The sequence below is a fragment of the Loxodonta africana genome, chromosome 3 (assembly GCF_030014295.1).
Source record: "Loxodonta africana isolate mLoxAfr1 chromosome 3, mLoxAfr1.hap2, whole genome shotgun sequence".
Taxonomy (NCBI): Eukaryota; Metazoa; Chordata; class Mammalia; order Proboscidea; family Elephantidae; genus Loxodonta; species Loxodonta africana.
The window spans coordinates 28444612-28470726 of NC_087344.1; the positions used below are offsets into that span (position 1 = coordinate 28444612).

General features: G+C 42.6%; 1 protein-coding gene across 2 annotated transcripts in view; it reads right to left on the reverse strand.

The window, feature by feature from the left end:
• Positions 1 to 26115, reverse strand: part of ADGRE3 (adhesion G protein-coupled receptor E3) — a 49977-nt gene that overhangs the window by 19213 nt on the left and 4649 nt on the right. For both annotated transcript variants that reach the window (XM_023552314.2, XM_003413327.3), the window contains exons 3-7: positions 24616 to 24738; positions 16237 to 16392; positions 11587 to 11630; positions 8715 to 8907; positions 7631 to 7750 (exon numbers count right to left, since the gene is read on the reverse strand). In XM_023552314.2, coding sequence (XP_023408082.2) covers positions 7631 to 7750; positions 8715 to 8907; positions 11587 to 11630; positions 16237 to 16392; positions 24616 to 24738 — 636 coding nt within the window. The remainder of the gene's footprint in view (positions 1 to 7630; positions 7751 to 8714; positions 8908 to 11586; positions 11631 to 16236; positions 16393 to 24615; positions 24739 to 26115) is intronic.

Sequence of the window (26115 nt, forward strand, 5' to 3'; positions counted from 1 at the left end):
TTCCTTTCTGGTGCAGGATACAGACAAAAAATATAAACAAAGGTGTAAATAAATAAATAAAGGCATATATATTAGTGATTGATTAGTTCTATAGAGAATGGTGAAGCTGGGTAAGGAGACAGAGAGAGACAGGGGGCTACTATTTTAGACAGTTTTCAGACTGCCTGAATAATGCAAGGGGGTGGCCATGGGGATCTCCAAGGACAGAGCATTCTAAGCAGAGGAAATGTTGTTGTGTGCTGTGGAGTTGATTCCTAGTGACCCTATAGGACAGAGCAGAAATGCCCCATGAATGTGTTCTGCTTGTTCAGGAAGTAGCAAGGAGGCCCACGTGGTGAAAGCAAAGAGAAGGAGGAGGAGAGCTGGAGGAGCCTAGGGTAGGGAGGGGACAGAGTAGCAAGAGCAAGGGCCTAGTGGGCCTGGTATACGGAGAGAGACTATTTTTTAAAATATTTTAAGCCCAGTGGAAAGCCACTGAAGAGTTTCAAGCAGGGGAATGCCATAATTTGATTCATTTTAATGTTGTTATTGTTAGGTGCTGTCGAGTTGCTCCTGACTCATAGCAACCTTACACACAACAGGATGAAACACTGCTGGGTCCTGAGCCATCCTCACGGTTGTTGTTATGCTTGAGCCCATTGTTGTAGACACTGTGTCAATCCATCTCGTTCAGGGTCTTCCTCTTTTTTTGCTGACCTTCTACTTTACCAAGCATAGTGTCCTTCTCCAGGGACTGATCCCTCCTGATAACATGTTCAAAGTATGTGAGACGTAGTCTCCCCATCCTTGATACATTTTAATACGATAAAAATATATACGTATACAATATATTTATATCATATACTAATATATGTTTATTTTGTATTAATAGGATATGTATATGCTATGTATGAACATACCAAGGAGTCCTTGGATGGCAAGAAGTGGTTAAGTGCTAGACCACTAACTGAAAGGTTGGCAGTGTGAACTCACTCAGAAACATCTTGGAAGAAAGGCCTGGCAATCTGCTTTTGAAAGGTCACAGCCTTGAAAACTCTACGGAGCATCGTTGTACTCTGACACACAAAGGATCGCTGTGAGTCAGAATTGACTTGACAGCAACTGGTGTATATCATGTACATGGCACATGTACATGATATATACCAATAGGACATGTGTGTATATGCACACATACATATATTTGATAGTATGTTATGGACATTTTTCCACGCCAATGAGCATGCATTATTCTTCACGGCCCCTGAGAAGGCCACATGGCAGAGAGGCTATATAGCTGGTGGTTAAGAGTGCAGGTCATTACCCATGGAAGCAACAGTCAAGAAATCAAAAGAAATTGCATTGGGCAAATCTGCTGCAAAGGACTTCTTCAAAGTGTTGAAGAGCAAAGATGTCACCCTGAAGACTAAGGTGTGCCTGACCCAAGCCATGGTATTTTCAATCTCATCATATGCATGTGAAAGCTGGACAATGAATAAAGAAGATGGAAGAAGAATTGACGCTTTTGAATTGTGGTGTTGGTGAAGAATATTGAATATACCATGGACTGCCAAAAGAACGAACAAATCTATCTTGGAAGAAGTGCGGCCAGAATGCTCCTTAGAGGCAAGGATGGCGAGACTGCTTCTTACATACTTTGGACATGTTGTCAGGAGGAATCAGTCCCTGGGGAAGGACATCATGCTTGGTAAAGTACAGGGTCAGTGGAAAAGAGGAAGACCCTCAACGAGATAGATTGACACAGCGACTGCAACAACGGGCTTAAGCATAACAATGATTGTAAGGATGGTGCAGGACTGGGTGGTGTTTTGTTCCGTGGTACATGGAGTCGCTATGAGTCGGATCAACTCGACGGCATCTAACAACAACAAGAGTGCAGGGGCCAGAACTAGGTTTCTGGATTAGAATCCCAGCTTTGCCAGTTACTAGCTGTGCGATTCACCCTCCCGAAATAAATCCCTTGGTGGGTCTCTCTAATCAGCCTTCTCTGGCTTCACTTGAAGGGTCAGAAGTAGAAAGTCCACATCTGTTTTTCTAATTTAATGGCAGTTTCCACTTGTCAGAATGAAACAGCTGTAGGTGGCTGGAAACTAGCAACAGGTGGTAGATCAACCTGTTACTATGCTTGAAAATTACTTATTTTTTTGTACTGAAATATTTCGATGTAACAGCAAAATCATGGACAGGAAAGAGAGGAGCAGTTGCAGGGGGTTTCCAAGGTCAGTCTCTGTGGCTGCAGGTTTGATCTCCTGGAGTCAAGTGACTACCTCCTTGTTTGCTGTGGCAGTCCCAGTTCACACCTGGTGTCCTGGGGTAATTTTAATAGCACCCCTTTCACTAGGAAGAAAGGCCTGATGATCTACTTCTGAAAATTAGCCAATGAAAACCCAATGGATCACAACCAAACATTGCTGGCCTTGCTTTATTTGGACACATCACCAGGTGGGATTAACTGCTAGAGGAGGACATCATGTCTGGTGAAGCAGACAGCCAGGAAGGGCGAGGGAGACCCTTGTGAAATGGACTAGCACAACGAGCCACATCGACGGATTCAAACATGCCAGCGATTGTGAGGATGATAGAGGACCGGGTAACGTTTTACTCTGTTGTACATATCCATCTGTCTATCAAAGTGTCCCAGTTTGGACAATAATTTACATGGTTTAGACCAGTAGTGCTGAACCGGGGACAATTTTTCCTCCAGGGGATGTTTGATGATGTCTGAAGGCATTTTTGGTTGTGATGCCTGGGGTGGGGGTGGAGGGTTGCTACTGGAATCTGCTGGGTAGAAGCCAGGGATGCTGCTGAACATCCTACAATGCACAGATAGCCCCCACCACAAAGGATTTTTTAGCCCCAAATGTCAGTAGTGCCCAGGTGGAGAATCCCTGCCTTAGGCACAGCCTGAAGTACAGAGGAATGTCCCTCTAGGAGCTTGTCATGCATTCATCTACTGGTTCTTCTCTCTTCTTAGGAATGTTGAGGCCTCAACCTAAATGCTGATTTAATTCAATAAATACTTGTCACTGTTCTCCAGGCACTAGGGAATGGTGCCTGTACGCACCTGTTGGCGCTGAGTTAATTCCAACTCACGGCAACTTCATGTCTGTCAGAGTAGAACTGTGCTTCATTGGACTTTAAATGGCTGACTTTTTGAGAGTAGATTGCCAGGCTTTTCTTCTGAGGTGCCTCTGGGTAGACTCAAATCTTCAACCTTTTGGTTAGCAGTCAAGTACATTAACTGTTTATACCACCCAGGAGCTTCAAAATTCATGGTCTCTGCCCTTAAGGGGGTCCCAGCACAGTGGGGAGACAGGGACGTTATAATTTATATATATATATAATTAATAGTTAAGATATAGTAAGACACTGTGTTAAATGGCAGGACAAGGTATGTTGAAGATGCTAGGGGAAGAAAAAGGAGAGGGGGCCTGACTGGTGCTCTGATAGAAGTTGGGCAGTCCCGGAGGCACCATGGAGGAGGTGACACAAGCTGTGCTGGAAGAAGAGAGAAAGTTCACCCAGAAGAGTGGAGGTTGGCATTCCTGGCAGAGGAACAGTCAGTGCAAAGTCCTGGGGGTGTGAGACAGTAGGGCCCATCTGGGGAATGGTGACTTGTCTGCTCCTCAGCACTATATGCCAGCGGCTCTTTAAGGCACATGGAGTCCCACTATGATGTCTATGATTTACATAAACGGTTCAGCACAGTCTATGTGTTTAAACCATTTTAAAGTTAAATATATGTAGTGGCATTTAATGCATTCACAGCGTTGTGGGCCCATCAACAACAACAACAACAAAAAAGATTGAGAGACAAACTAATGGTGGGCCAACAGATTATTAATAAGCATTTGTACAAAAAAGTAAGGAGAATAAATCCCCAGCAGAGGCTTCACCACTTATGAGATATGAGGGCTTTGGGCATATTTAAGAAAATAAATAAATAAAAAACAATTGCTATGGAATCAGTTCCAACTCATGACAACCCCATGCAAAGAAGTGTCTTGCATAAGTTTTCTAGTGGCTGATGTTTTAGAAGTAGATCACAAGACTTTTCTTCTGAGGTGCCTCTGAGTGGACTCAGACACCTGTCTTTTGGTTAGCAGCTGAGCCCGCTAACCATTTGTATAACCCAGGGACTCCTTGGACATATTACCTACCCTCAGTGTCCTCATCTATAAAATGGGGCATAATAATAATAACTACCTCATACGATCATTATGAATATTAAATAAGGTAATGCATACAAAGTAATTAGAAGAGTGCCTAGCAAATAGGAATTGGTAAGGCCCTAGGGTCAATGGCTACACGGTGCATCCATGTAGGTGGTCAATCCTCTAGGGTGACCCAAAAACAATAGAAGGCTCTTGGATCTCACCTGGACCCCTACAACAGATATCAGTCTTGGCCACGTTGTTGTGAATTAATTAGGAAGCAGGTTCATTCTAGAATCCCTGGCATATGTAAGATCCTGAAATTGTGCAGTATGACCTGGAGATATGCCCTGAAATGACCAAGGCTACTTCTCCTCTATCTAATTCCAGCACATTTTCATCATTCCTGAAGGAGGCCCTGTAGCCATTAAATGGTCACACGTCTTTCTCCTGTTCCCTCTACCCCTGCTGACCACTAATCTGCTTTCTGTCTCTATGGATTTGCCTATTCTGGACATTTCAAGTAAATGGAATCATAGAATCTGGGTCTTTTGTGACTGGCTTCTTTTACTTATCATGTTGTAGCACGTATCAGTACTTCATTCCTTTTTACGGCTGAGTGATGTTCCATTGGAAACCCTGGTGACATAGTGGTTAAGTGCTATGGCTGCTAACCAAGAGGTCGGCAGTTTGAATCCACCAGGCGCTCCTTGGAAACTCTATGGGGCAGTTCTACTCTGTCCTATAGGGTCACTATGAGTCGGAATCCACTCGACAGCAGCAGGTTTTGAATGTTGCATTGTGTGAATGCAGCACAATTTGTTTATCTGTTTATCCACTGATGGACATTTGGGCTGTTTCCAACTTCCGGCTATTGTGAACGGTGCTGCTATGAAGACCACCACCACCACCAGTTGTGGTCAGGTTGACTTCGACCCACGTCAACTGTGCTCCATAGAGTTTTCTTTTCAATGGCTTACTTTTTGGAAGTAGATTGCCAAGTCTTTCTTCTGAGGTGCCTCTGGGTGGACTTGAACTTCTAACTTTTCGGTTTGCAGCCGAGCGTGTTGTTTTCTTCACCCAGGGGCTGCTATGACGACAGCGTGCTCTTATGTGTATTTGTTTAAACAACATCTAAGGCAGACATTGTCCTACTTAGGAATTCATACTCGAGCGCCCATTAGCTTCAAACAGAAGGCTGCTTCTGGTGTCTTTATCTCTGATTAACACCAGACATTCCACTAATTAGCAGAATGAATGTTAGAAAAGTTTTTTTTTGGCATTTATATTAGCTACATTTATATTAAAATTCTCCAGAGGAACCCATAGATCAAATCTAAGATGTATCTTAATTACCATTAGCAACGTAAGCCATTTCATTAAAATCTGTCAGATTTAATGAGTTCTTCCTTAATTTGTTCAGTTACACACAGGACCCTATAGAAGTGGGTTTTCAGTGGTGAAATTAGCTTAATAAGCTTCATGGATGTGGAAACAAGCTGTCCTTAGGGAAATTAGTAGGATTTTAGATAGCAGATTGGCTGAAATATTCCAGAAGCCCTCTATCTTGCACGAACAGGCCTGAGTGCCTAGTTGTGACTGTGACCTTTGTCCTTAGAGGCTTGACCCCTCAACAGACCTGCCTCTGCCATTTGTTTGGAAGAGTAGTTCTCAACTGGAGCTGCCTCAGAAGCCCCTGGAGGACCCCACACCCAGGAGGTCTGGGAGGGACCTGAGGATTTGCATTTTCACACCATCCAGGTGATGCTGATGTTGCTGGTCCAGGGACCACACTTTAAGAACCACTTGTTTAGAAGATTCTTGGCCTGGCCTCTGAAGCTGGGCCCAACTCAGCCCTAGTCTCTGCCCTGCTCGGGCAAGTTTTACAGCTCTTTAGCTCTGCTGACACATGCCTGGAGAGACCCCACTCTGCCGGCAAGCCTCCTGCCTGAATGTGCTCAGCTGTCTCTCGCTTTGTGGGTTGGCAAGCTTAGCCCTGCAGCCACCTTGCTCCATGGGCCCAGGTGCCCACTGAAGTATTCTCACACAGGTCTCCTGGTTACCGCCATGTTGTGCCCCTGCTGCTTGTGCTGCTGCTGCACCGTCTCTCGATTTACAGTTCTATCTGTCTTCCGAGTCTAGGAGGTTCTCAGCATAGGGGCCCTGGGTCCAAAGAATGCGCTCTGCTTCAAGTTCTTCTTCCTGATAGAAGTAAGGTCTGTGGGATTGGCTCTTATATAAGCCTACTTCTCCCACCAAGACCACAAACTGACCAATTCTTGTGGTAGGCCACAGTCACTGCATTTGCATAGTAAACTGTCCAATCCCTGACATACATGTAAAATAGACCAATCACTGGGTGGGCTGTGGCCCAATCAATTATTTTGGAAGAACTACAAACCCAGGGTTAGTTAGGCCATAAAGAGAAACTGGTTGCACTGCTGAAGCTTTTATTGAACTTCTCAGACTATAGACCTGCCCTCATCACCTCCCTACCCTCATCACCTCCCTACCCTCATCACCTCCCTACCCTCATCACCTCCCTACACTCATCTCCTCTCCCACTCTGCTGCCCCACTTCCTCCTTCATTCTGCTCCAGCTGCACTGGCCTTTTTGCTATTCCTTGAATATGTCAGGCATGTTCCTGCCTCAGGCCCTTTGCGCTTGCTATTCCTGCTATCTTCTATACCCTTCCTTCAGATAGCTGCATGGTTAGTTCCTGGCGTTCCTCAGGCTTCTGCTCAAATATCATCAGATCAAGGACTCTCTCTGATCATGTATGAAAGAGATCTCCCCCCACCCACTATCCCTTTTTATCTCCTTATTTTGCTTTGTTTCCCAAAACACCTGACAAATGAAATATATGTATTTAATCACTAGACTGTTTGCCTTAACTAGACATAAGCTCCGTGAGAGCTTATGTGTGTGTGTGTTTGTTCACTAGAACAGACCCTAGGATATAGTAGATGAGTTTTTCTGTTGCTGTTGAGTCGATTCCAGCTCATGGCAACCCAATGTGTTACAGAGTAGAACTGCTCCGTAGGGTTTTCTTGGCTGTATTCTTTATGGAAGCAGATCACAGACCTTTTTTCTGTGTTGCCACTCGGTGGATTTGAATCGTCAACTTTTAGGTTAGTAGTTGAACGCAAACCGTTTGAGCCACCCAGAGTCCTTGTAGTAAATAACAGATGCTCAGTAAACATTTGTTGGATGATGAGCACACACCTACAGCTACCTTTGCTCATCCAGAGCTGCCCCCGTCTGCTTCTTATTCAGGACGTTTGTACAGTGTCAGTCTGCACTGGAGAACAGAAGCTCTCCTGCTTTGGAATTTTTTTTTTTTTTTAAGAGAAAAAAAACCTCAAATGACACACACAGTCTTAGGGTAACCAACTCATTAGGGAGGAGCCTGCTGGGGACATCTCCCCACGGCACACAATGATATCGCTGTGTGTAGAAGTGCAGCCGCCCCACGTACCTTGCGTGTTTCCCTGGACGACGGCGCTGCACTGGATGTTCATTGAGTTCATCTGGGCCTGCAAGTTGAAGCTCTCTCTCTCCTCAGAGCAGTTGTCCGTAACAACTCGAGTTACAACAGCTAGTAAGGAAAGCAACAGGCAAGCTTACTGATATCATCAGAAGCTTTCAAACTGCATAGCCAACACAAACAGCCCATATCTACCGAACGTCGGGGATGGGCCAGGTACCAGGCTGAGGGTCTTCTATGTGTCAATATTATAACAGCCTTCCACAACCCCATGAGGGCCCACTATACAGATAAGGAAACTGCAGTTCAGAAGTTAGGAAAGACTCTGTCTCCTGAAAGCAAGTCGCATCACCTTTGACACATCACTTTTGAAGCAATGATTCCATTTCTAGGAATTTATTCTCAGCAAACAATCAAAGATGAGAGGGCAGACATAGCTACAAGAAAGCTCATGCCTGCATAGATAATGCTGCAAAATGGGAAATTACCTAGATGTTCAACAAGAAGGAACTGGTTAAGTAAATGATCCCACTCCCAGCCCTTATCTTGAGAACCAAGCTTCCAACCCTCTTCTGCCCAGGGACTCTCCTGGGAAGGGTAGGCACCAGATTTTCAAAATCCTACCTTAAAGCCAAAATCTGAGACCAGGGATTGGAAACCGTTGGCAACCTTTTCTTTCTTTCTTTTTTTTTTTTTTAAAGAAAACCTCCTTATTGAGGTGTAATTTATATACGATTTTTTTTTAAACAGGCACATACTTAAAATGTGCAGTCTGGTGAGTTTTGTGGTGTGTACACAACCAGAGACCATTACCACAGTCCAGATAGCATATATTTCCGCCTACAGTTTCCCAGAAGTTTCCCCATTCCTCTTTGTTGTCCTCCCACCCTCCCCATGGCAGCTACTGATCTGCTTTTTGTCACTAGATAGATCAATCTGCATTTTCTGGGATTTTATATGAATGAACCCACGCAGTGTATTTGTGTGTGTGTGTCTTTGTTTTTGGTAATTGCTTAGCCCAGACCCCAGCCGGTGACCAGTACCTGTTGTGTATTGGGCCCTATCGTTGTCTTACCCACAGTACTGTTGTGGACTTTCTGGACTCTCTGGAGTCTCTGGTCTGGGGCTCTCAGGGCAGCCTCCAGAACACTCATTTCCACCGTTTGGAGGATGGAGGTGGCCCTGGATGCAACTTCTCTCTTCTCACTTTTTTCCCAGGAAGTCTTATTGGTGACAAGTGACTCAAATTCTTCAACAACCTGTTGCAGCTTTGAAGACAAAAAGAACAGAAGAAATCTACTCTGACATGTCCCCAACCTGAGGGACAGTAGAAAGCATAAGTAAGCAGGTTCTGACAAGATGATCTGGACTTAATTTCCTGGGTTCACCGCTCACTGGTATGTGATCTCGGGCAAGTCACTCAATCACTCTGGGTCTCAGTTTCCTCATCTTAGGATAGTGACAGTTATCATACCTCACAGAGTTTTCGGGAGAATGAAATGAGTTAAGAGATGTTACACTTTCAGAGGGAGCAGTGATGATTCAGTGAAGGAGTTCTTGCCTTCCTAGCGGGAGACCCTGCTTGGATTCCTGGCCAGTGCATTTCAGGTACAGCCACCACCCGTCTGTCAGTGGAGGCTTGTGTGTTGCTATGATGCTGAACAGGTTTCAGTGGAGCTTCCAGACTGAGACAGACTAGGAAGAAAGGCCCGGTGATCTATTTCTGAAAATTAGCCAGTGAAAACCCTATGGATCACAGCAGTTCGGTCGATTACAGGGATGGCACAGTACGGGCAGTGTTTCGTTCCATTGTGTATGGGGTCACCACGAGTTGGAGGTGATTCTGTGGCAGCTAACGACAACACTTATAGAACAATGTCTGCACCTGGTAAACACTATGTAAAGGTTTGTTATCAGTAACGTCTTTTTCCATCAGTGAGGTGGCAGGGCTGCTACAAATAGACTGCTGGTTCTCATGGGGACATTTAGCAATGCCTGGAGAGATTTTTGGTTGTTATAACTGTGGTGGTACTGGTGGGGTGCTACCGGTGTCTAATGGGTAAAGACCAGGGGTGCTGCACAATATCCTATAAAGCATAGGACTGCCCCACCACAGAGAAGTATGGAGCCTAAATATGAATAGTGTCGAGGTTGAGAAGCCCTGAAATAGAATTATAGTAATAAAGACACCGTATCTAGGTGTTTTGTTTTTTAAATCGTAGAAAATATGTATGTAACAAAACATTTGTCTGCCATTTTAAACCCAGAAGTTAGTCTATGAAGGGGAGCAAAGAGGCAGGCCAGTGGCTGGAGAAGTATGAAGGGCCAAGGTGAAGTTTATACAGTTTTAATACAGGAGATTCGAAAGACTATTTTGTGCAGATTCAGTATCTTTGTATTCAAAGTGTGTCCTCGAACCAGCAGCATCAGCAGGACCTTGGCCCCTGTCCAGGTGGACTGAATCTAAATCTGCATTTTAACACAACCCCCAGGGGATATGTGTGTGCCCTGAAATGCTAGACAGGAAGTCCCAGGAGCATGAGAACCTTGTCTAGTTCGCAGCTGTTTCCTAGCACCTAGGACTAGCCTGAAGGAGCCCTGGTGGCACAATGGTTAAGTGCTCAATCTGCCTTTGTAAAGATTAAAACCCGTTGCCATCAAGTTGATTCCGACTCATAGTGACCCTATAGGACAGAGTAGTTAATGCTCCATAGGGCTTCCAAGGGTGTAAATCTTTACAGGAGCAGACCGCCACATCCTTCTCCCATGGAGCCACTGGTAGGTTCGACCTGCCAACCTTTAGGTTGTCTTAGCAGCCGAGCTCTTAACCACCGTGCTTCCAGGGCTCCTCTGTACAGATTACAGCCTTGCGAACCCTATGGGGCAGTTGTACTCTGTCCTGTAGGGTAGCTATGAGTCGGAATCAACTCAGTGGCACCCAACAACAACAGGGCTATCCTTGGAAAATAGTAGGTGCTTGATAAATATTCATCAACTGAATGAAACCACTTAAGAGGAAAATCCTATTACACCAAGGAGTTATAAGCAGAGTGGCATTTATAAAGTGTTGGAGGAGCTTTCAGAACTGGGTTTCAAGTACATCTTTTGAATGTTCTACTTTTTTAGTCCACTGAGTCTTCATGGGAATTCTGAGCCGAGCTTTCTATTTTAGGAGCAGCCTCCCACCTCCTGCCTGAAATGCAGAACATCTCTCTCCCCTCTAAATGACCACTGGAGTCTACTTGGCTTAAACTCATTTGTGCAGAGTAATTGTTGAAGGAGTTGCCATTCAGAATTGCTATCGTAGTGGCTGATTCTTCCGTAGTACTGCTGGGTGGATTAGAAGCTGAGCACAAACCATTAGAACCACCCAGAATCTCATATAGTGAGTTGATGCATCCCCTCTCGCCATTCTCCCAGCCTCACCTTTCACTCCTGCCAATTTTCCTGGGCTCCACCTCCCCCTTTTCATCACCAACACATGCCCTGACCATGGACTTGAGAAAATACCCCGGGCGGGAGGGCGGGGGGTGGAGCAAAAACATGGAAAGAACTTGGGGCCCTTAATGGTCTCACAGAGTGGAATCTCTCCACCAGCCCAGACAGCTCACTTCTGGACTGTTAACAGAGAAAGAAACAAATGCTCAATAAAAAAAAAAAAGCCATTGGCTATTTGGGATTCTTTGCTGTAGCAGCTTTACGCACTCTAATACATTTTTTCTTAGTTTGTCTTTCTTGGGCCAGTGGTAAAGGGAAGGATGAGAACGATTCGGGAAACTATTCAGCTAGCTTCTCCCATAAATTTGTCAGCTGGCTTTTCTCTGTCTTCCAATTAGATTCCCGTCTTTAGAGGGGCAATATCCCAGAATATATACACCCTGCCCTATATTTTGGGCTTCGTAAATATTTATTACCTGGCTAGGTTCCAGGGCTCAGCCTGCACTCACCTCTTTCCTGCCTTTGGTTGGTGGTGTCTTTGAGGGGGTGACGGCTGTAAAAGACATTGTTGGGGGGGGGTTACTATTGGAATTGAGAGTGAAGGGTGGAGGGGTGGGCAGGTAAGTTGGGTAACTTTTGCATCTAGATGGTCCGAACTGACACTCTTTATACATGCATGACATAGAGCAGCAATTCTCAACCAGGATCCGTTGCTCTCCCTGCCCCACCCACACACATTGGCAATGTCTGGAGACATTTTTGGTGATCAGTGGAGGGGATATTACTGGCACCTAGTGGGTAGAGGCCAGGGATGCTGCTTAACATCCCGCAATGCACAAGACAGCCCCCCCACAGCAAAGAATGATCTGACCCCAATGCCAGTAGTGCTGCTATGGAGAAATCCTGATATGGAGGAAGCAGAAAAGCGTCAGCTCTATATTCTTGGCTGGAAATTATAACTGAAATGATCGAGGAGACAGAAAATTGGAAGCCTCAGGCTTTTAAAGCGAGCTTGGCTGGGAATAAGAGCTGAAACAGAGGCATCGGTTTTCAGCTATCAGCTGTTAATGAAGACTTCTGTGTTTTTTCCGGCGCTTTGTGGGGACAGCCGTCTCTATATTAGAGAGAGGAGGAAATGGCAGCAAAGATTTACATATCTAGTACCGTCAGACCGGGGTTAAATCTATATTTATTCTGTATTTTGGTTCTCAGCTGAGTCTCTTTGCTAAAAAGGGCAAGGATCTCATAATATTGAAAATTTTGTCTGAAGAGTTCAAGGACTTTGACTTATAAACCTGAGTCTAGAATATGCTTGCTAACGGAAAACTGCACTTCTAAAAAAAGTTGTTTAACTGTGGTGAAGATATATATTACAAAACATTTGTCAATTCGACAGTTTTTACACTTAAAATTCAGCGACATTGATTACATTCATCATGTTGTGTAACTATTATCACTGTCTGTTTCCAAATGATTCCATCACCATTAACAGAAACTCCGTGTGCCCTAAGCAGACCCTTTTCTTCCTCCTTCCTGCCCTTGGTAAACATCAATAATCTTAGGTCTCTAATGATTTGCTTATTTCATATAAGTGGGATCATACAATATTTGTCTTTTTGTGACTGACTTATTTCACTCAACATGATGTTTTCAAGGTCCATCCATGTAGTGACATGCATCAGGGCTTTGGTTTTCTTTACGACTGAATAATATTCCACTTAGGTATTGTTATGGATTAAATTGTGTCCCCCAAATATATTTATGTTGTGGTTTGGAGCCCTGGTGGTACAGTGGTTAAAATGTTCGACTGCTAACTGAAACGTTGGTGGTTCGAATCCACCAGCCACTCCTTGGAAACCCTGTGGAGCAGTTCTAGTCTGTCCTATAGGGTCGCTATGAGTTGGATTGCCCGTACCCACCAGAATCTGTAGAAGGAGGCCTAAACAAGGAATAGAATAAATCTGGAGACCATGGAGGTACAAACTGAGATTCATAAGGAACTTTCATTCCCTGACGAAAGCTTGCAAAGAAGGGAGTGAGCCTTTCACTAGCTGCATCATAAGGACCACCAGTCATATTTAAACAGCACCGTTGAAACTGACTCTTTCTGTATTAAGTATAGGGTCGCTATGAGTTGGAAATGCATCCAGGGCAACAGGTCTGGTTTTTTGGTTTTAGAGTATTTCTGAAGCCCTGGTGGCATGGTGGCTAAGAACTTGGTTACTAACCAAAATGTTGGCAGTTCGAATCCACCAGCTGCTCCTTAGAAACTCTGTGGGGCAGTTCTACTCTGTCCTGTAGGGTCACTATGAGTCAGAATCCACTTGATGGCAATGAAGGGAGGGGATAGTAAGTCTCACCAGGCTTCTCCCTTAACTTATACTTGTAAATAAAAGGGTTCATATTCTTGGGAAAGGTGGTTGCCAGTCAGCTGCCAGTTGGCCCTCAGATCCATATCCACTCTTTCCATGCTCTGTTCTGTTTCATAGAGAGCTAAATTTTCCAGGGATCTCTTGCCCTCTGGCTTCCTGATATGTTCAGCCGATGTAAGGCACTGGTAGAATAGGGGAGAGCAGAAGAAGGAAGGAGCCAGAGCATTTCTCCCCCATCTCCTCTGCTTCCTGTAGCATCTCCAGGATTGGCCACACTTCTTCCAAGATTCCAGCTCTTACCAGATGAACTTAGCTCCTGGGTTCTGATAAAACCACCACCTCCGCCTGTCCCTCTAGGCATAGGGTAGCAGTACTTTGGTTGCCTTACCATCCTTTTTTTGGCAGCTCCATCACCAATACCATTCCCTATATAAAATTCCTTCTGTTTGAAAAACTTAGCATGACTTCTGTTTTCCAGGACAGGTCTTGAGCTGAATATCTTGCAATTGAGCTGAAGAAAAAGTTACCATTCAGTTGATTCCGATTCATAGTCACTCTACAGGACAGAGCAAAACTGCCCCATATGGTTTCTAAGGCTATAATCTTTACAGAAGCAGACTGCCACATCTTTCTCCTGTGGAGTGACTGGCTGGTTTGAAACACTGGCCTTTTGGTTAGCAGCCAATCTTTCAACCATTGCATACCAGGGGTCCTTTCTTGACTGATAAAGAAGGATAATTTATTTATTTTTTTGCACCAGAAAAGGAGTTCTTTGTCTCTGTTATGGTTTATCTAAGTCCCATGTTACAGTACAGCATGTGGCTGAGAGCAGGTACTGTCAAGGCAGTTTGACTTGAGTTCCAAACCTGCCACCATCACTTATTAGCTGGTTGGCCTTGGCAAAGTTACTTAACTTCTTCTTTTTAAATAATATTTTATGGATTTAAGTGAAATTTAACATAGCAAATTAGGCTCCCATTTAACAATTTCTTACAAAAATTATTCCATGATATTGGTTACATTTTTCTCAGTATGTCATCATTCTCATTCATTGTGTTCTGGTTGTACCATTTCCAGTACTCTAGTTTCCCTGTCCCCTTACCTTCTCATCTTTGTTTTAGAGTAATTTTTGGCCATTTGGTCTAATACAGATGATTTTTTAAAGGAGCTCATTACTCATGGGTGATATCCTTTATTTTATGAGCCAATCTGTTATTTAGCTAAAAGGTGACCTCAAGGGATAATTTCTATTTTAGGCTTAAAGAGTATCTTGGGGCGATAGTCTCGGGGAGTATTCTAGTCTTAATCAGTCCAGCAAGTCTGGGCTTTTTTGAGAATTTGAGTTCTGTTCCACATTTTTCTTCTGTTCTATCAGGATCCATCTAATGTGGCCGTGATCAGAATGATCCGTAGTGGTAGCCAGGCACCATCTAGTTCTTCTGGTCTCAAGGCAGATGAGGCCATGGTTCGTGTAGACTATTAGTCCTCTAGACTACTTTCTTCTCTGAGTCTTTGGTCATCTTCTTTCTCTTTTGTTCCAGATAAGTAGTTGTATCTTAGATGGCAGCTTGCAAGCTTTTAAGACCTCAGACACTACTCACCATGTTGGGATGTAGAACATATACTTTATAAACTGTATTATGCCAATTAACTGAGCCGTCCCAGTTACTTAACTTCTTAATAACTCAGTTTCTTTGTAATAACAATGATTACCTCATAGGATTATTATGAATGAAATAATGCATGGAAAGCATTTAGCTTGGCACCTGGCACATCCCATTGCCGTTGAGTTGACACCGACTCATAGCAACCCTATAGGTCAAAGTAGAACTGCCCCATAGAGTTTCCAAGGAGCTCCCGGTGGATTCGAACTGCTGACCTTTTGGTTAGCAGCTGTGGCTCTTAACCACTATGCCACCAGTGTTTCCACCTGGAACATAGTACAAGTGAAATAAATATAAGCTATTAGTATCATTTTTATCATCTGACCAGCTTTTTAGAATTTATCTTTAAAGTTTCTCTTTTATGATTCTGACTGTAGCCAGTACTTAATGGGTTTCTGCCAAGTCCCATATCTTTTCTGTGTATAGACTTGCCTCATCCACATGTTTTCTATGAGAGTGGCCACGTTTATACAATGCAGCACATCCCCCTCCATAGAGATCCGAGGGTGTACCCATGGCTCAAACTGGGCCAACTTGTCCATTTCCAAAGAATCTGCAACTGAGCTAAAGACAGAGTTGATTAATTTCTCTTTGGGTGGCAGGATCAATAATAAACGTAAGATCTGAAGCTCTTGGTGGTCATATTTTCTGTCCCGTGGATCAGGAAGCAGAGATAGCAAGCCCTCAGTGAAAGAGAAGAAAGGAGCAGACTCAAGATCAGAGACTGGGGGAAGAAGGTGAATTTGATGGTGCTGTGTTCCTAGTTCATCCCAGAAACCCAGCTACATTCTTGTCCTTGAGTTCTGAGACACATCCATGCATCCTTACCGTAAACTTCTATTTTCTGCTTAAGTTAATATGCGTGGGCTTTTCTTTCTTGCAACCCAAAGAATCCTGCCTCAATCTACACTTCATCACTTTTTCCATCTCCAAACACCATTTGCTTCCCTCACCCTATTATTTCCCTGAACTTCCTTTTTCCCTTTGTTCTCTTCCTTCATCTATCATCCATTTCCTTCCAGAAAATAGAAACACATACTGGTCCCACAATGAGAACATCTTTTCTGGTGTTTGGCTCAACAAAAAGCGAGAGAGGGAGACAAGAAGACAAGGATTTTCTTACCCTGACAAGTGTTCTCATTGGAATTCTTGAATTGTATATCCCCAGAAAGGAGTCTGTATCCAGAGACACAGAGACAATGGAAACTTCCTTCAACGTTCTGACATTCAGCATTTAATCCGCAATACACGCTATAGGGTGGTTTACACTCATTAATATCTGAAATATAAAGGATAAATTTAGTTATTCAGCCAACAAAGACTTATCATGCATCATATGTGCCAGAATCTGTGCCCCTTTGTCCAGGGTCTGTCCTGGCTTTCCAAGAAAACTCAGTTTCGGTAATGGTTCATTCAGTGACTTTGGTTGGGTTTTCCAAGAAACAGACAGGAGACAAGGATTCAAGTGTAAGTACTTTATTTGGAAGGTGATCCCAGAAAACAATGGAAGGTAAGTGGTGAAGTGGGTCAGAGACAAAAAGGCAGAATATAAAAGGGGTGTTGTCAAATGAGTTTCCATTATGGGCAGCTGGGGCTCAGTCCCTTGGGGGAACCTCTCGGAGGAAGTGAAAAGCGCACATTTTAGAGTGACTCCCTCTGACTGAGAAAGGAGCTCATCAACTCCCATCATTTAATTGGTTGAAAGATGCTTTCCCCCCAAATAAAACCCACTGCTGTGGAGTCGATTCCGACCCTGTAGGACAGAATAGTACTGCCCCATATGGCTTCCAAGGCTGTAAATCTTTACAGAAGCAGACTGCCACATCTTTCTTCTGAGGAGCTGCTGGTGGTTTTGAACCACCGACCCCTCATCTCTCAGGGAACGGTAGCTCCCCAGTACTTCTGGCCTGTCCTGAGTATGGCCTGAGTGGGCTCCAGCAGCCAGAGAGAGCTGCAGGTATTGGCAGGGTCATCTGAATGGAGCATATCAAGGACGTATAAGTGGGATACTGACCATATGCTTGTTAATTGACACACACTTGACATATACTTGCACACACAAAATGGCTACACTTGATAATTGAGTTAGAATGTCTTTGTTAAGTTAAAATATCTCCAGTCCTGAGGGTCACTGTAGCTCCTTTACAACGGTGATGCTCAGGCAGTGAAAGATGTGTAATCTCCCTGTCTGGTACAAATAAAGGAAATTGGGGACTTTCAGAGTGTGAGATAGTGTGGCAGACACTGTGTCACATACTCAATAGCCATCCCACCTCCTTTTCTTGTTTCTTTGTTTAGGAGGCCAGTCATGGAGATCTTGTTCTCATTTCTCATATATTTCTTTTTCCCAGTATCCCTTTCAACCAGGGTGGCCATGTGATACACCTCCAGCCAATGAGAAGTAAGGGATGGCCTATTGGGGGGCTTCTGGGAAAAATTATGCTTTCTGATAAAAAGGACAGATAGGTGAACTCTCAGGCCCCACCTCTTCCCCTTGGGTTTCTGAATTTGGATATAGTGTGAAGATGTGTAGTCAGGAGTTATATCAGCCATCCTGGGACTATGATATGACAGGCATGTTGAAGTTTGTGGGCAGGAAAAATGGAGAGAGCTTGGAGTCCTTAATTCTGTGCACTGCTGAAGCAGGGTCTACCTCCAGTCAAGCAATCCTCCTGAGACTACTAAGTCGTGTAGAGAGGTCCTGGAGAAGGAGAGAGAAAGGGGGAGAGAGAGACACACACACCAAGGAGCATCAAGTTTCCTGACATGTGAAGAAAGAAGGCATATTGGAAGTGGACCCTCCAGCCTCAACTGATACCACATGGATCAGAGGTGGCCCTCCCCCACCGGACAAGTCCTTCCAGAAGTCTGACCTACAAAATTGTGAGCAATACAGGAAAAATTAAAAAAAAATATATTTTTTTGTTGTTGAGAATATACACAGCAACCAGCCAATCAACCTGTTGCCATCAAGTCGATTTGGACTCATAGCGACGCAATAGGACAGAGTAGAGCTACTCCATAGGGTTTCCAAGGAGTGGCTGGTGGATTCGAACTGCCAATCTTTTGGTTAGCAGCTGAGCTTTTAACCACTGTGCTACCAGGGCTACACACACAAATTCAACAATTTCTACATGTACAATTCAGTGACATTGATTACATTCTTTGAGTTATGCAACCATTCTCACCCTCCTTTTCCGAGTTGCTCCTCCCCATTAACATAAACTTACTGCCCTCTATGGTTCCTATCTAATTCTTTGAGTTGCTTTTGTCACTTTGATCCCATAAATAGTTCTTAAAAGAACATAATGCCCAAGGCAGGCATTTTTTTTTTACTAGTTAAGCTAAACTGTTTGGTTTTTAAGAAGACTTCAGGGGATATTTTTTATTTTAAGTCTTAAAGATTTTCTCGGGGCAATAATTTCAGAGATTCATCCAGCCTCCTTGGCTCTAGAAAGTCTGGAGTCCATGAGAATTTGAAATTCTGTTCTGCATTGTTCTCCTTTTGATCAGGGTTCTTCTATAGAATCTTTGATCAAAATGTTCAGTAATGGTAGCCGGGCACCATCTATTTCTTCTGATCTCATGGGAAAGGAGGCAGTTTTCATAGAGGCAATTAGCCACACATTCCATACACTCTTCCTATTCCTGACTCTCCTTCTTTCTTTTTTGCTCCAGGTTGCTTGCAAGCTTTTAAGATTCCCAGGCACTACCCAATGAACTGGGAGGTAGAACAGAGGCACTAGACAGGTTATTAGGCCAATTAAATGGGATGTCCCATGAAACCATGACCCTAAGCTTGTAAACCAAGGAAACAAATCCCATCCGGTGTTTAGTTGTACATAAGCAGCCTCAGCAGCTACTCTCTTTTTTGTTGTTGTTGTAAGTATATATATCACACAACTTTTGCCAGTTCTACATTTTACAGGTGTACAACTTATTGATAGCAATTACAATAATTGGCTGTGTGACCCTACTCTTAATCAATACAATTTTTCCATCATCTTTAACCCGCCTCCCCATTTCCCCTCCCTCCTGCACTTTGGTCTCTGTACATTTCCCTTACCTTGTCTTTTTATATAAGTGAGGTCATAGAATATTTGTCCTTTTATGATTGACTTATTTCACTCAGCATAATGTCTTCAAGCTCCATCCATATTGTAGCATGTATCAAGACTTCATTTCTTCTGCTGGCTGAGTAGTATTCCATTGTATGTATATACCACATTTTGTTTATCCATTCATTCACTGATGGGCTTTTAGGTTGTTGCCAACTTTTGCCTACTGTGAGTAGTGGTGCAATGAACATTAGTGTACAAGTCTCTGTTTGAGTCTCTGCTTTCAAGTCTTTTGGGGATATGCCTAGAAGTGGAATTGCTGGGTCATACGATAGTTCTATTTTTAGTTTTTTGAGGAACCACCCCACTGCTTTTCACAACAGCTATATCATTTTGCATTCCCACCAGCAATGGTTGTTGTTATGTTGTTGTTAGGTGCTGTTGAGTTGGTTCTGACTCATAGTGACCCTATGTACAACAGAACAAAACACCACCTGGTCCTGTGCCATCCTCACAATTGTTGCTGTGTTTGAGCCCATTGTTGCAGCCACTGTCAATCCATCTCCTTGAAGGTTTTCATCTTTTTTGCTGACCTTTTACTTTACCAAGCATAATGTCCTTCTCCAGGGAATGGTCTGGCCTGATAACACGCCCAAAGTATGTGAGATGAAGTTTCACCATCCTCACTTCTAAGGATAATTCTGGCTATATACTTCTTACCAAGGCAGACTTGTTCGTTCTTCTGGCATTCCATAGTATATTCAGTATTCTTCACCAACACCGTAATTCAAAGGCACCAATTCTTCTTCCATCTATCTTCCTTCTTTATTGTCCAGCTTTCACGTGCATATGAAGTGATTGAAAATACCATGGCTTGGATCAGGCACACCTAAGTCCTCAAAGTGACATCTTTGCTTTATAACACTTTAAAGAGATCTTTTGCAGCAAATTTGCTTAATGCAATATGCCATTCATTTCTTGACTGCTGCTTCCATAGGCGCTGACTGTGGATCCAAGCAAAATGAAATTCTTGACAATTTCAATATTTTCTCCAATTTTAATGTTGCTTATTGGTTCAGTTGTGAGGATTTTTGTTTTCTTTATGTTGAGTTGTAATCCATACAGAAGGCTGTGGTCTTTGATCTTCATCAGTAAGTGCTTCAAGTCTTCTTCGCTTTTAGCAAGCAAGGTTGTGTCACCTGCATAAAGCAAGTTGTTAATGAGTCTTCCTCCACGTATTATTATTCATATAGTTATTCATATAGTTCACTTTCTCTATTTGCTCAGCATACAGATTGAATAAGTATGGAAAATGATACAACCCTGACACATCCCTTTCCTGACTTTAAATTACCCAGTATCCACTTGTTCTGTTCAAACTATTGCCTCTTGGTCTATGTACAGGTTCCCCATGTACACAATGAAGTGTTCTGGAATTCCCATTCTTCACAATGTTATCCATAATTTGTTATGATCCACACAGTCAAATGCCTTTGCATAGTCAATAAAACACAGGAAAACATCTTTCTGGTATTCAGCCAAGATCCATCTGATGTCAGCCATGACATCCTTTGTTCCACATCCTCTTCTGAATCTAGCCTGAATCTCTGGCTGTTTCCTGCTGATGTACTGCTGCAACTGCTTCTGAACTATCTTCAGCAAAATTTTACTTGCGTGTGATATTAATGATATTGTTTGATAATTTTCTCATTCTGCTGAATCATCTTTGGGCACAGATATGGATCTCTTCCAGTTGGTTGGCCAGGTTGTTGCCTTCCAAATTTCTTGGCATAGATAAGAGAGCACTTCAGTGCTGTATCTGTTTGTTGAAATATTTCTGTTGGTAATCTGTCAATTCCTGGAGCCTTGTTTTTCGCCTACAGTGCAGCTTAAACTTCTTCCTTCAGTACCATTGGCTCTTGATCATATGCTACCTTCTGAAATGGTTGAACGTTGACCAATTCTTTTTGGTACTGTGACTCTGTGTATTCCTTCCATCTTCTTTTGATGCTTCCTGCATCATTAAACATTTTGCCCATATCCATTATCATCAAGTTGATTCTGACTCATAGCGACCCATAGAATCCTTCAATATTGCAACTCGAGGCTTGAATTCTTTTCCTCAGTTTTTTCAGCTTGAGAAATGCCAACAAGCATGTTTTCTAACTCCATTAAAATTTCATTATAATGCTTGACTTTGTCTTCTTGAGCTGCTCTTTGAAATCTTCTGCTTAACTCTTTTACTTCATCATTTTTTCCATTTGCTTTAGCTACTTGACGTTTAAGAGCAAGTTTCAGAGTCTCTTCTGACATCCATTTTGATCTTTTCTTTCTTTCCTGTCTTTTAAATGACCTTTTGTCTTCTTCATGTATGAAGTCCTTGATGTCATTCCACAACTCATCTGGTCATTAGTGTTTTACGTGTCAAATCAATTATTGAGATGGTCTCTAAATACAGGTGGGATATATTCAAGGTTGTATTTTGGCTCTTGTGGACATGTTTTAATTTTCTTCAGCTTCAACTTGAACTTGCTCTTGAGCAATTGGTGGTCTGTTCCACAGTCAGCCCCTGGCCTTGTTCTGACTGATGATATTGAGCTTTTCCATTGTGTCTTTCCACAGATGTGGTGCATTTGATTCCTGTGTATTCCTTCTGGCAAGGTCCACCTGTCTAGTCACAGTTTATGTTGTTGAAAAAAGGTACTTGCAGTGAGGAAGTCAGTGGTCTTGCAAAATTCTATCACATGATCTTTGGTGTCATTTCTATCTCTAAGGTCATATTTTCCAACCACTGTTCCTTCTTCTTTGTTTCCAACTTTCGCGTTTCAATGACCAGTAATTATCAATGCATCTTGATTGCATGTTTGATCAATTTTAGACTGCAGAAGTTGGTAAAAACCTTTAATTTCTTCATATTTGGCATTAGTGTGTATTGCATAAAAATGGATAAGGGTTCCAATTTCCCCACATCCTCACCAACCTTTGTTATTTTCTGTATTTTTTTCTTTAATCTTAGCCATCCCAGTGGGAGTGAAATGGAATCTCATTGTGGTTTTGATTTGCATCTGTCTAATGGCTAATGATGTTGAGCATCTTTTCACTTGTTTGGTGGCTATTTGAATTTCCTGTTAGGTAAAATGTCTTTCTAAGTCCTTTGCCTATTTTATGATTGGGTTATTTGTTTTTTGTTTTTTTTTTTTTGTTGTTGTTGTTAAGTTGCCGAAGTCTTATATATATTTGATTATTAAATTCTTTCAGATATATGGTTTCAAAGATATTTTCCCAGTTGGTAACTTGCCTTTTCACTTTTTTGGTGAAGTCATTTGATGAATCAAGTTTTTAATTTTTATGAGGTCACATTTATTTATTTTGTCTTTTGCTTTTTGTGCTTTTGTTATCGTATTAAATAATTCCTTGTTAAAAGCTAGGCCTGATAGTGTCATCCCTGCATTTTCTTCTAAGAATTTTATGGTTTTAGTTTGCAGGTTAAGTCCTTTGGGATTTGTTTTTGTGTATGGTGTGAGGCATGGGTCCTGTTTCATTTTTCTGAGTGTGGATATCCAAAATGGTTGTTTTAAGTTTGTTATGTCCCAAGAAGAACCAAAACCAGTCACATTGTTATGGATGGAGACTCCAAGGGGCACATGACGAATATTGACAGTTACCTTGTCATGCTTCTTCTGAAGATGTTTCACAGAACCACATGAGATGGCCATCTTTTTGGGTTGGGACGGGGAAATAATTGGAGGATGGGAAAGTTTGGCTTATACAATATGTGAGAAATAGTCTTACCTTGAGTTGGGGTCTTTGTCTGACTCCTAAGGTATGTTGGGCTCCATGTGTTAATAAAAATCTCTTAAAATAGGTTGAGAGGGTTCTAGGGTATTTGATAACTGAACGTGGCTTGTACCCATTCTTACCTCTCTTTGTTTCTCCTGAGCCAATGGCTGCTCAGTCCAGATGGGAAGGAGGCCCGGGTGCCTACAGGGGAACTGGTATACAACTGTCTGTCTATTGGGCTGGGTGAATAGTTGAAGATGAGCTCTAGGGGATTCTAGGGAGGGAACCAGAAAGTGAGGATCCTGAGACAACCTTGAACAAGAGATATGGGAATCCCCAGTTGGTGGGTGGCTGTTGCCTCATATGAATATGTCTAGTCCCCAAGAGGCTAAAATGGAACTGAATCTGTGTTTGATTATGCAATTAAGAACTGAGAATGTTAATAGAATGGAAAAGTGTAGTAGAACTTTCAAATAAATAAGGGGAAAAATGGAATGAAAAGCAAATTGTTCAAAATAAGCACAAGAAAAAGATAAATGTGAAAATAATAATGTAAAATCAATAATATATGTGAAGTAAGATGAAGGGAGTAAATATGCCAGTCATTACACTAAATATAAATGGACTAATATATACTAAATACAAATGAAAATCTCCTAGTAAAATAGACTAGCAGATTGGGTATGTCATTTTTAAAACATGGCCCCAAAATCCTTTGATACTCTTTCCGTTTTAATTATTGAACTGAGAATGAATATTGCATTTTGGGTGACCTCAGGACTTATATTACCTAAGAGTGATTAGAAAAATCTTTCATTTCTGCCCAAGCATTTATTCTGTCCTTGCCATAACTTCAGTGCATATTCTCTTTCCTGTTATTTTTAAAAAAATGTTTGTTTGATGCCTTACAATTCATGAAGTACTGTCTCATTTATTACCTCATTCAATCCCCATATCACCCCCGTGAAGGCAGCATTATTATCCCTATATTATGCAGGAGAAAATTGAGGCCAGCAAGAGTCTGGAAGAGCCCTGGTTTTCTGACTTCATTGTCAGAGTTTCTCTCTTGATGAATATTGAGTTGGAAAAGTTTTTAGCACTGTGCATTTTCCTAGCACCTCCTGCTGCCCCTGGGAGATTTGAAAATTTCCTTTAGTTCATTGCAGCACTTTACACAATAGCAGAAGGTGGAAACAACCGAGGTGTCTATCAACTAATGAATGAATAAACAAAATGTGATATATACACACAATGGAATACTACTCAGTCATAAATAAAAATTAAGTCCTGATGGATGCCACAACATGGATGAACCTTGAAAACATCATGCTGAGCAAAATAAGTCAGTTGTAAAACAACAAATATTGTATGATCTCACTTATATGAAATAAGCAAATATATAGAAACCAAAGATGGATGACTAGTGGTTACCAGGGATGGGATGGAAGTAAAGGGAAAATTTTTGCTTAGGAGGCACTGACCTTATGTTAGTGGTGGTGGAATGATTTGGGAAAGGATAGCAAGAATGGCTGCTCAACTTGAAGAATATAATCAATGTCACTAAATTGTATATGTAGAAATTGTTGAGATGGCAATACAAACATAAAGAATTACACACACAAAAAATTACCACAATAATAATAATAAAAAAATTATCCCTTTACCATTACATATCTCCAAGGGGAACGTGAAGAACTTTTGCCCAGATCCAGAAGTATATCCAGAGTCACAGGTACAGTAAGTCCCATTGACACAATAGGCATTATCAGGACACTGAGGGCAGGAAGCTGCAGGGAACAGAGAGGCAGGTCACAGACTATCCTGTCATCCCTTGGCCTTGCTCCTAAGCAGGGTCTCCTGAGGCGAGAAGGCCCATGCCCTTTTCTTTCCTGAGGTCCCAGTACAGTAAACCAAACCAAAGGTACAGAAAAAATGGAGTTCCTGCACAAGACAAAGGACTGGGGGTTGGGGGGAGTTGGTGTTAAATTTATTTTAACACAAAAAATTCAATGCAGTATTATTGTGCTACTCCCAAGGCCATTGCAGAATTAAAAAAAAAAAAAAAAAGAGTGAGTTGGTTAAGACTGTGGTCCCAGGTTTCAGTATGTGTCCTTGGGCAAATTTCTTAACCTCTCTGTGCCTCCCTTCCCTCATCTGTGAAATGGGTTATTATGAGGATTAAGTGAATTAATATGTATGTAAAATGCTTGGAGCAGTGCCTGGCATGTAATAAGTGTCAGTTAAAAATTTGAATTTGTAGGGTAACACCGGCGGTACGGAGCCCCGGTGGTGCAGTGGTTAAGAGCTCAGGCTGCTGACCAAAAGACTGGCAGTTCGAATCCACCAGCCGCTCCTTAGAAACCCTACGAGGCAGTTCTGTTCTGTCCTTTAGGGTCATTATGAGTCGGAATCAACTCAATGGCAATCAATGGATTTTTTTTTTTTTTTTCTAGGCGGTACATTCTGATAATAGAACATGTTAAGGTACCTCTTAATTTAGATAGAGATATGTCAAAAGTCTTCATTTGAGATCCCCTGGGAATGAATGGAGTCCCCAGGTGTTGCAAATGGTTAATGCCCTCAGCTGCTAACTGAAGGACTGGAGGCTCAAGTCTACCCAGAGGCACCTGGGAAAGAAGGCCTGGAGATCTACTTCCAAAATATCAGGTGAGAAAAACCCTATGGAGCACAGGTCTACTCTGACACACATAGGGCCACCATAAGTTGGAATCGACTCAATAGAAACTGGTGAGCATGAATGGAAGTAATAGGGTGGAGGAAACATCTCAATCGTGGAGTCTTGGGGGAAGCCCTGGGAGCGGTACAGACTGCAGCAGGTCCAAGGGGAGCAGGGACTGGGGCATGCAAGGGAGGAGAGCTGCCCAGGGCTACTTGGAACGCATGCCCTGGGATCTGGCTAGGAATGCAGAATCTCGGGCCCCACCACAGACCTGCAGAATCAGAATTTGCATTTTAGCAGCTCCCCAGAGGATTAAAGAGAAATTATCATGTTCAGTATCTGTTGACTTGATTAGTGGAATGAAAACGATTATCAGCATGCTCTCTCTCTCCCCACAGAATGTCTACTCCAGGAGACTTTGCGTATTTTATTTATTGCTCTATCTCCACATAGGGCACATGTGGGTACTAGAAACTGACAAAGC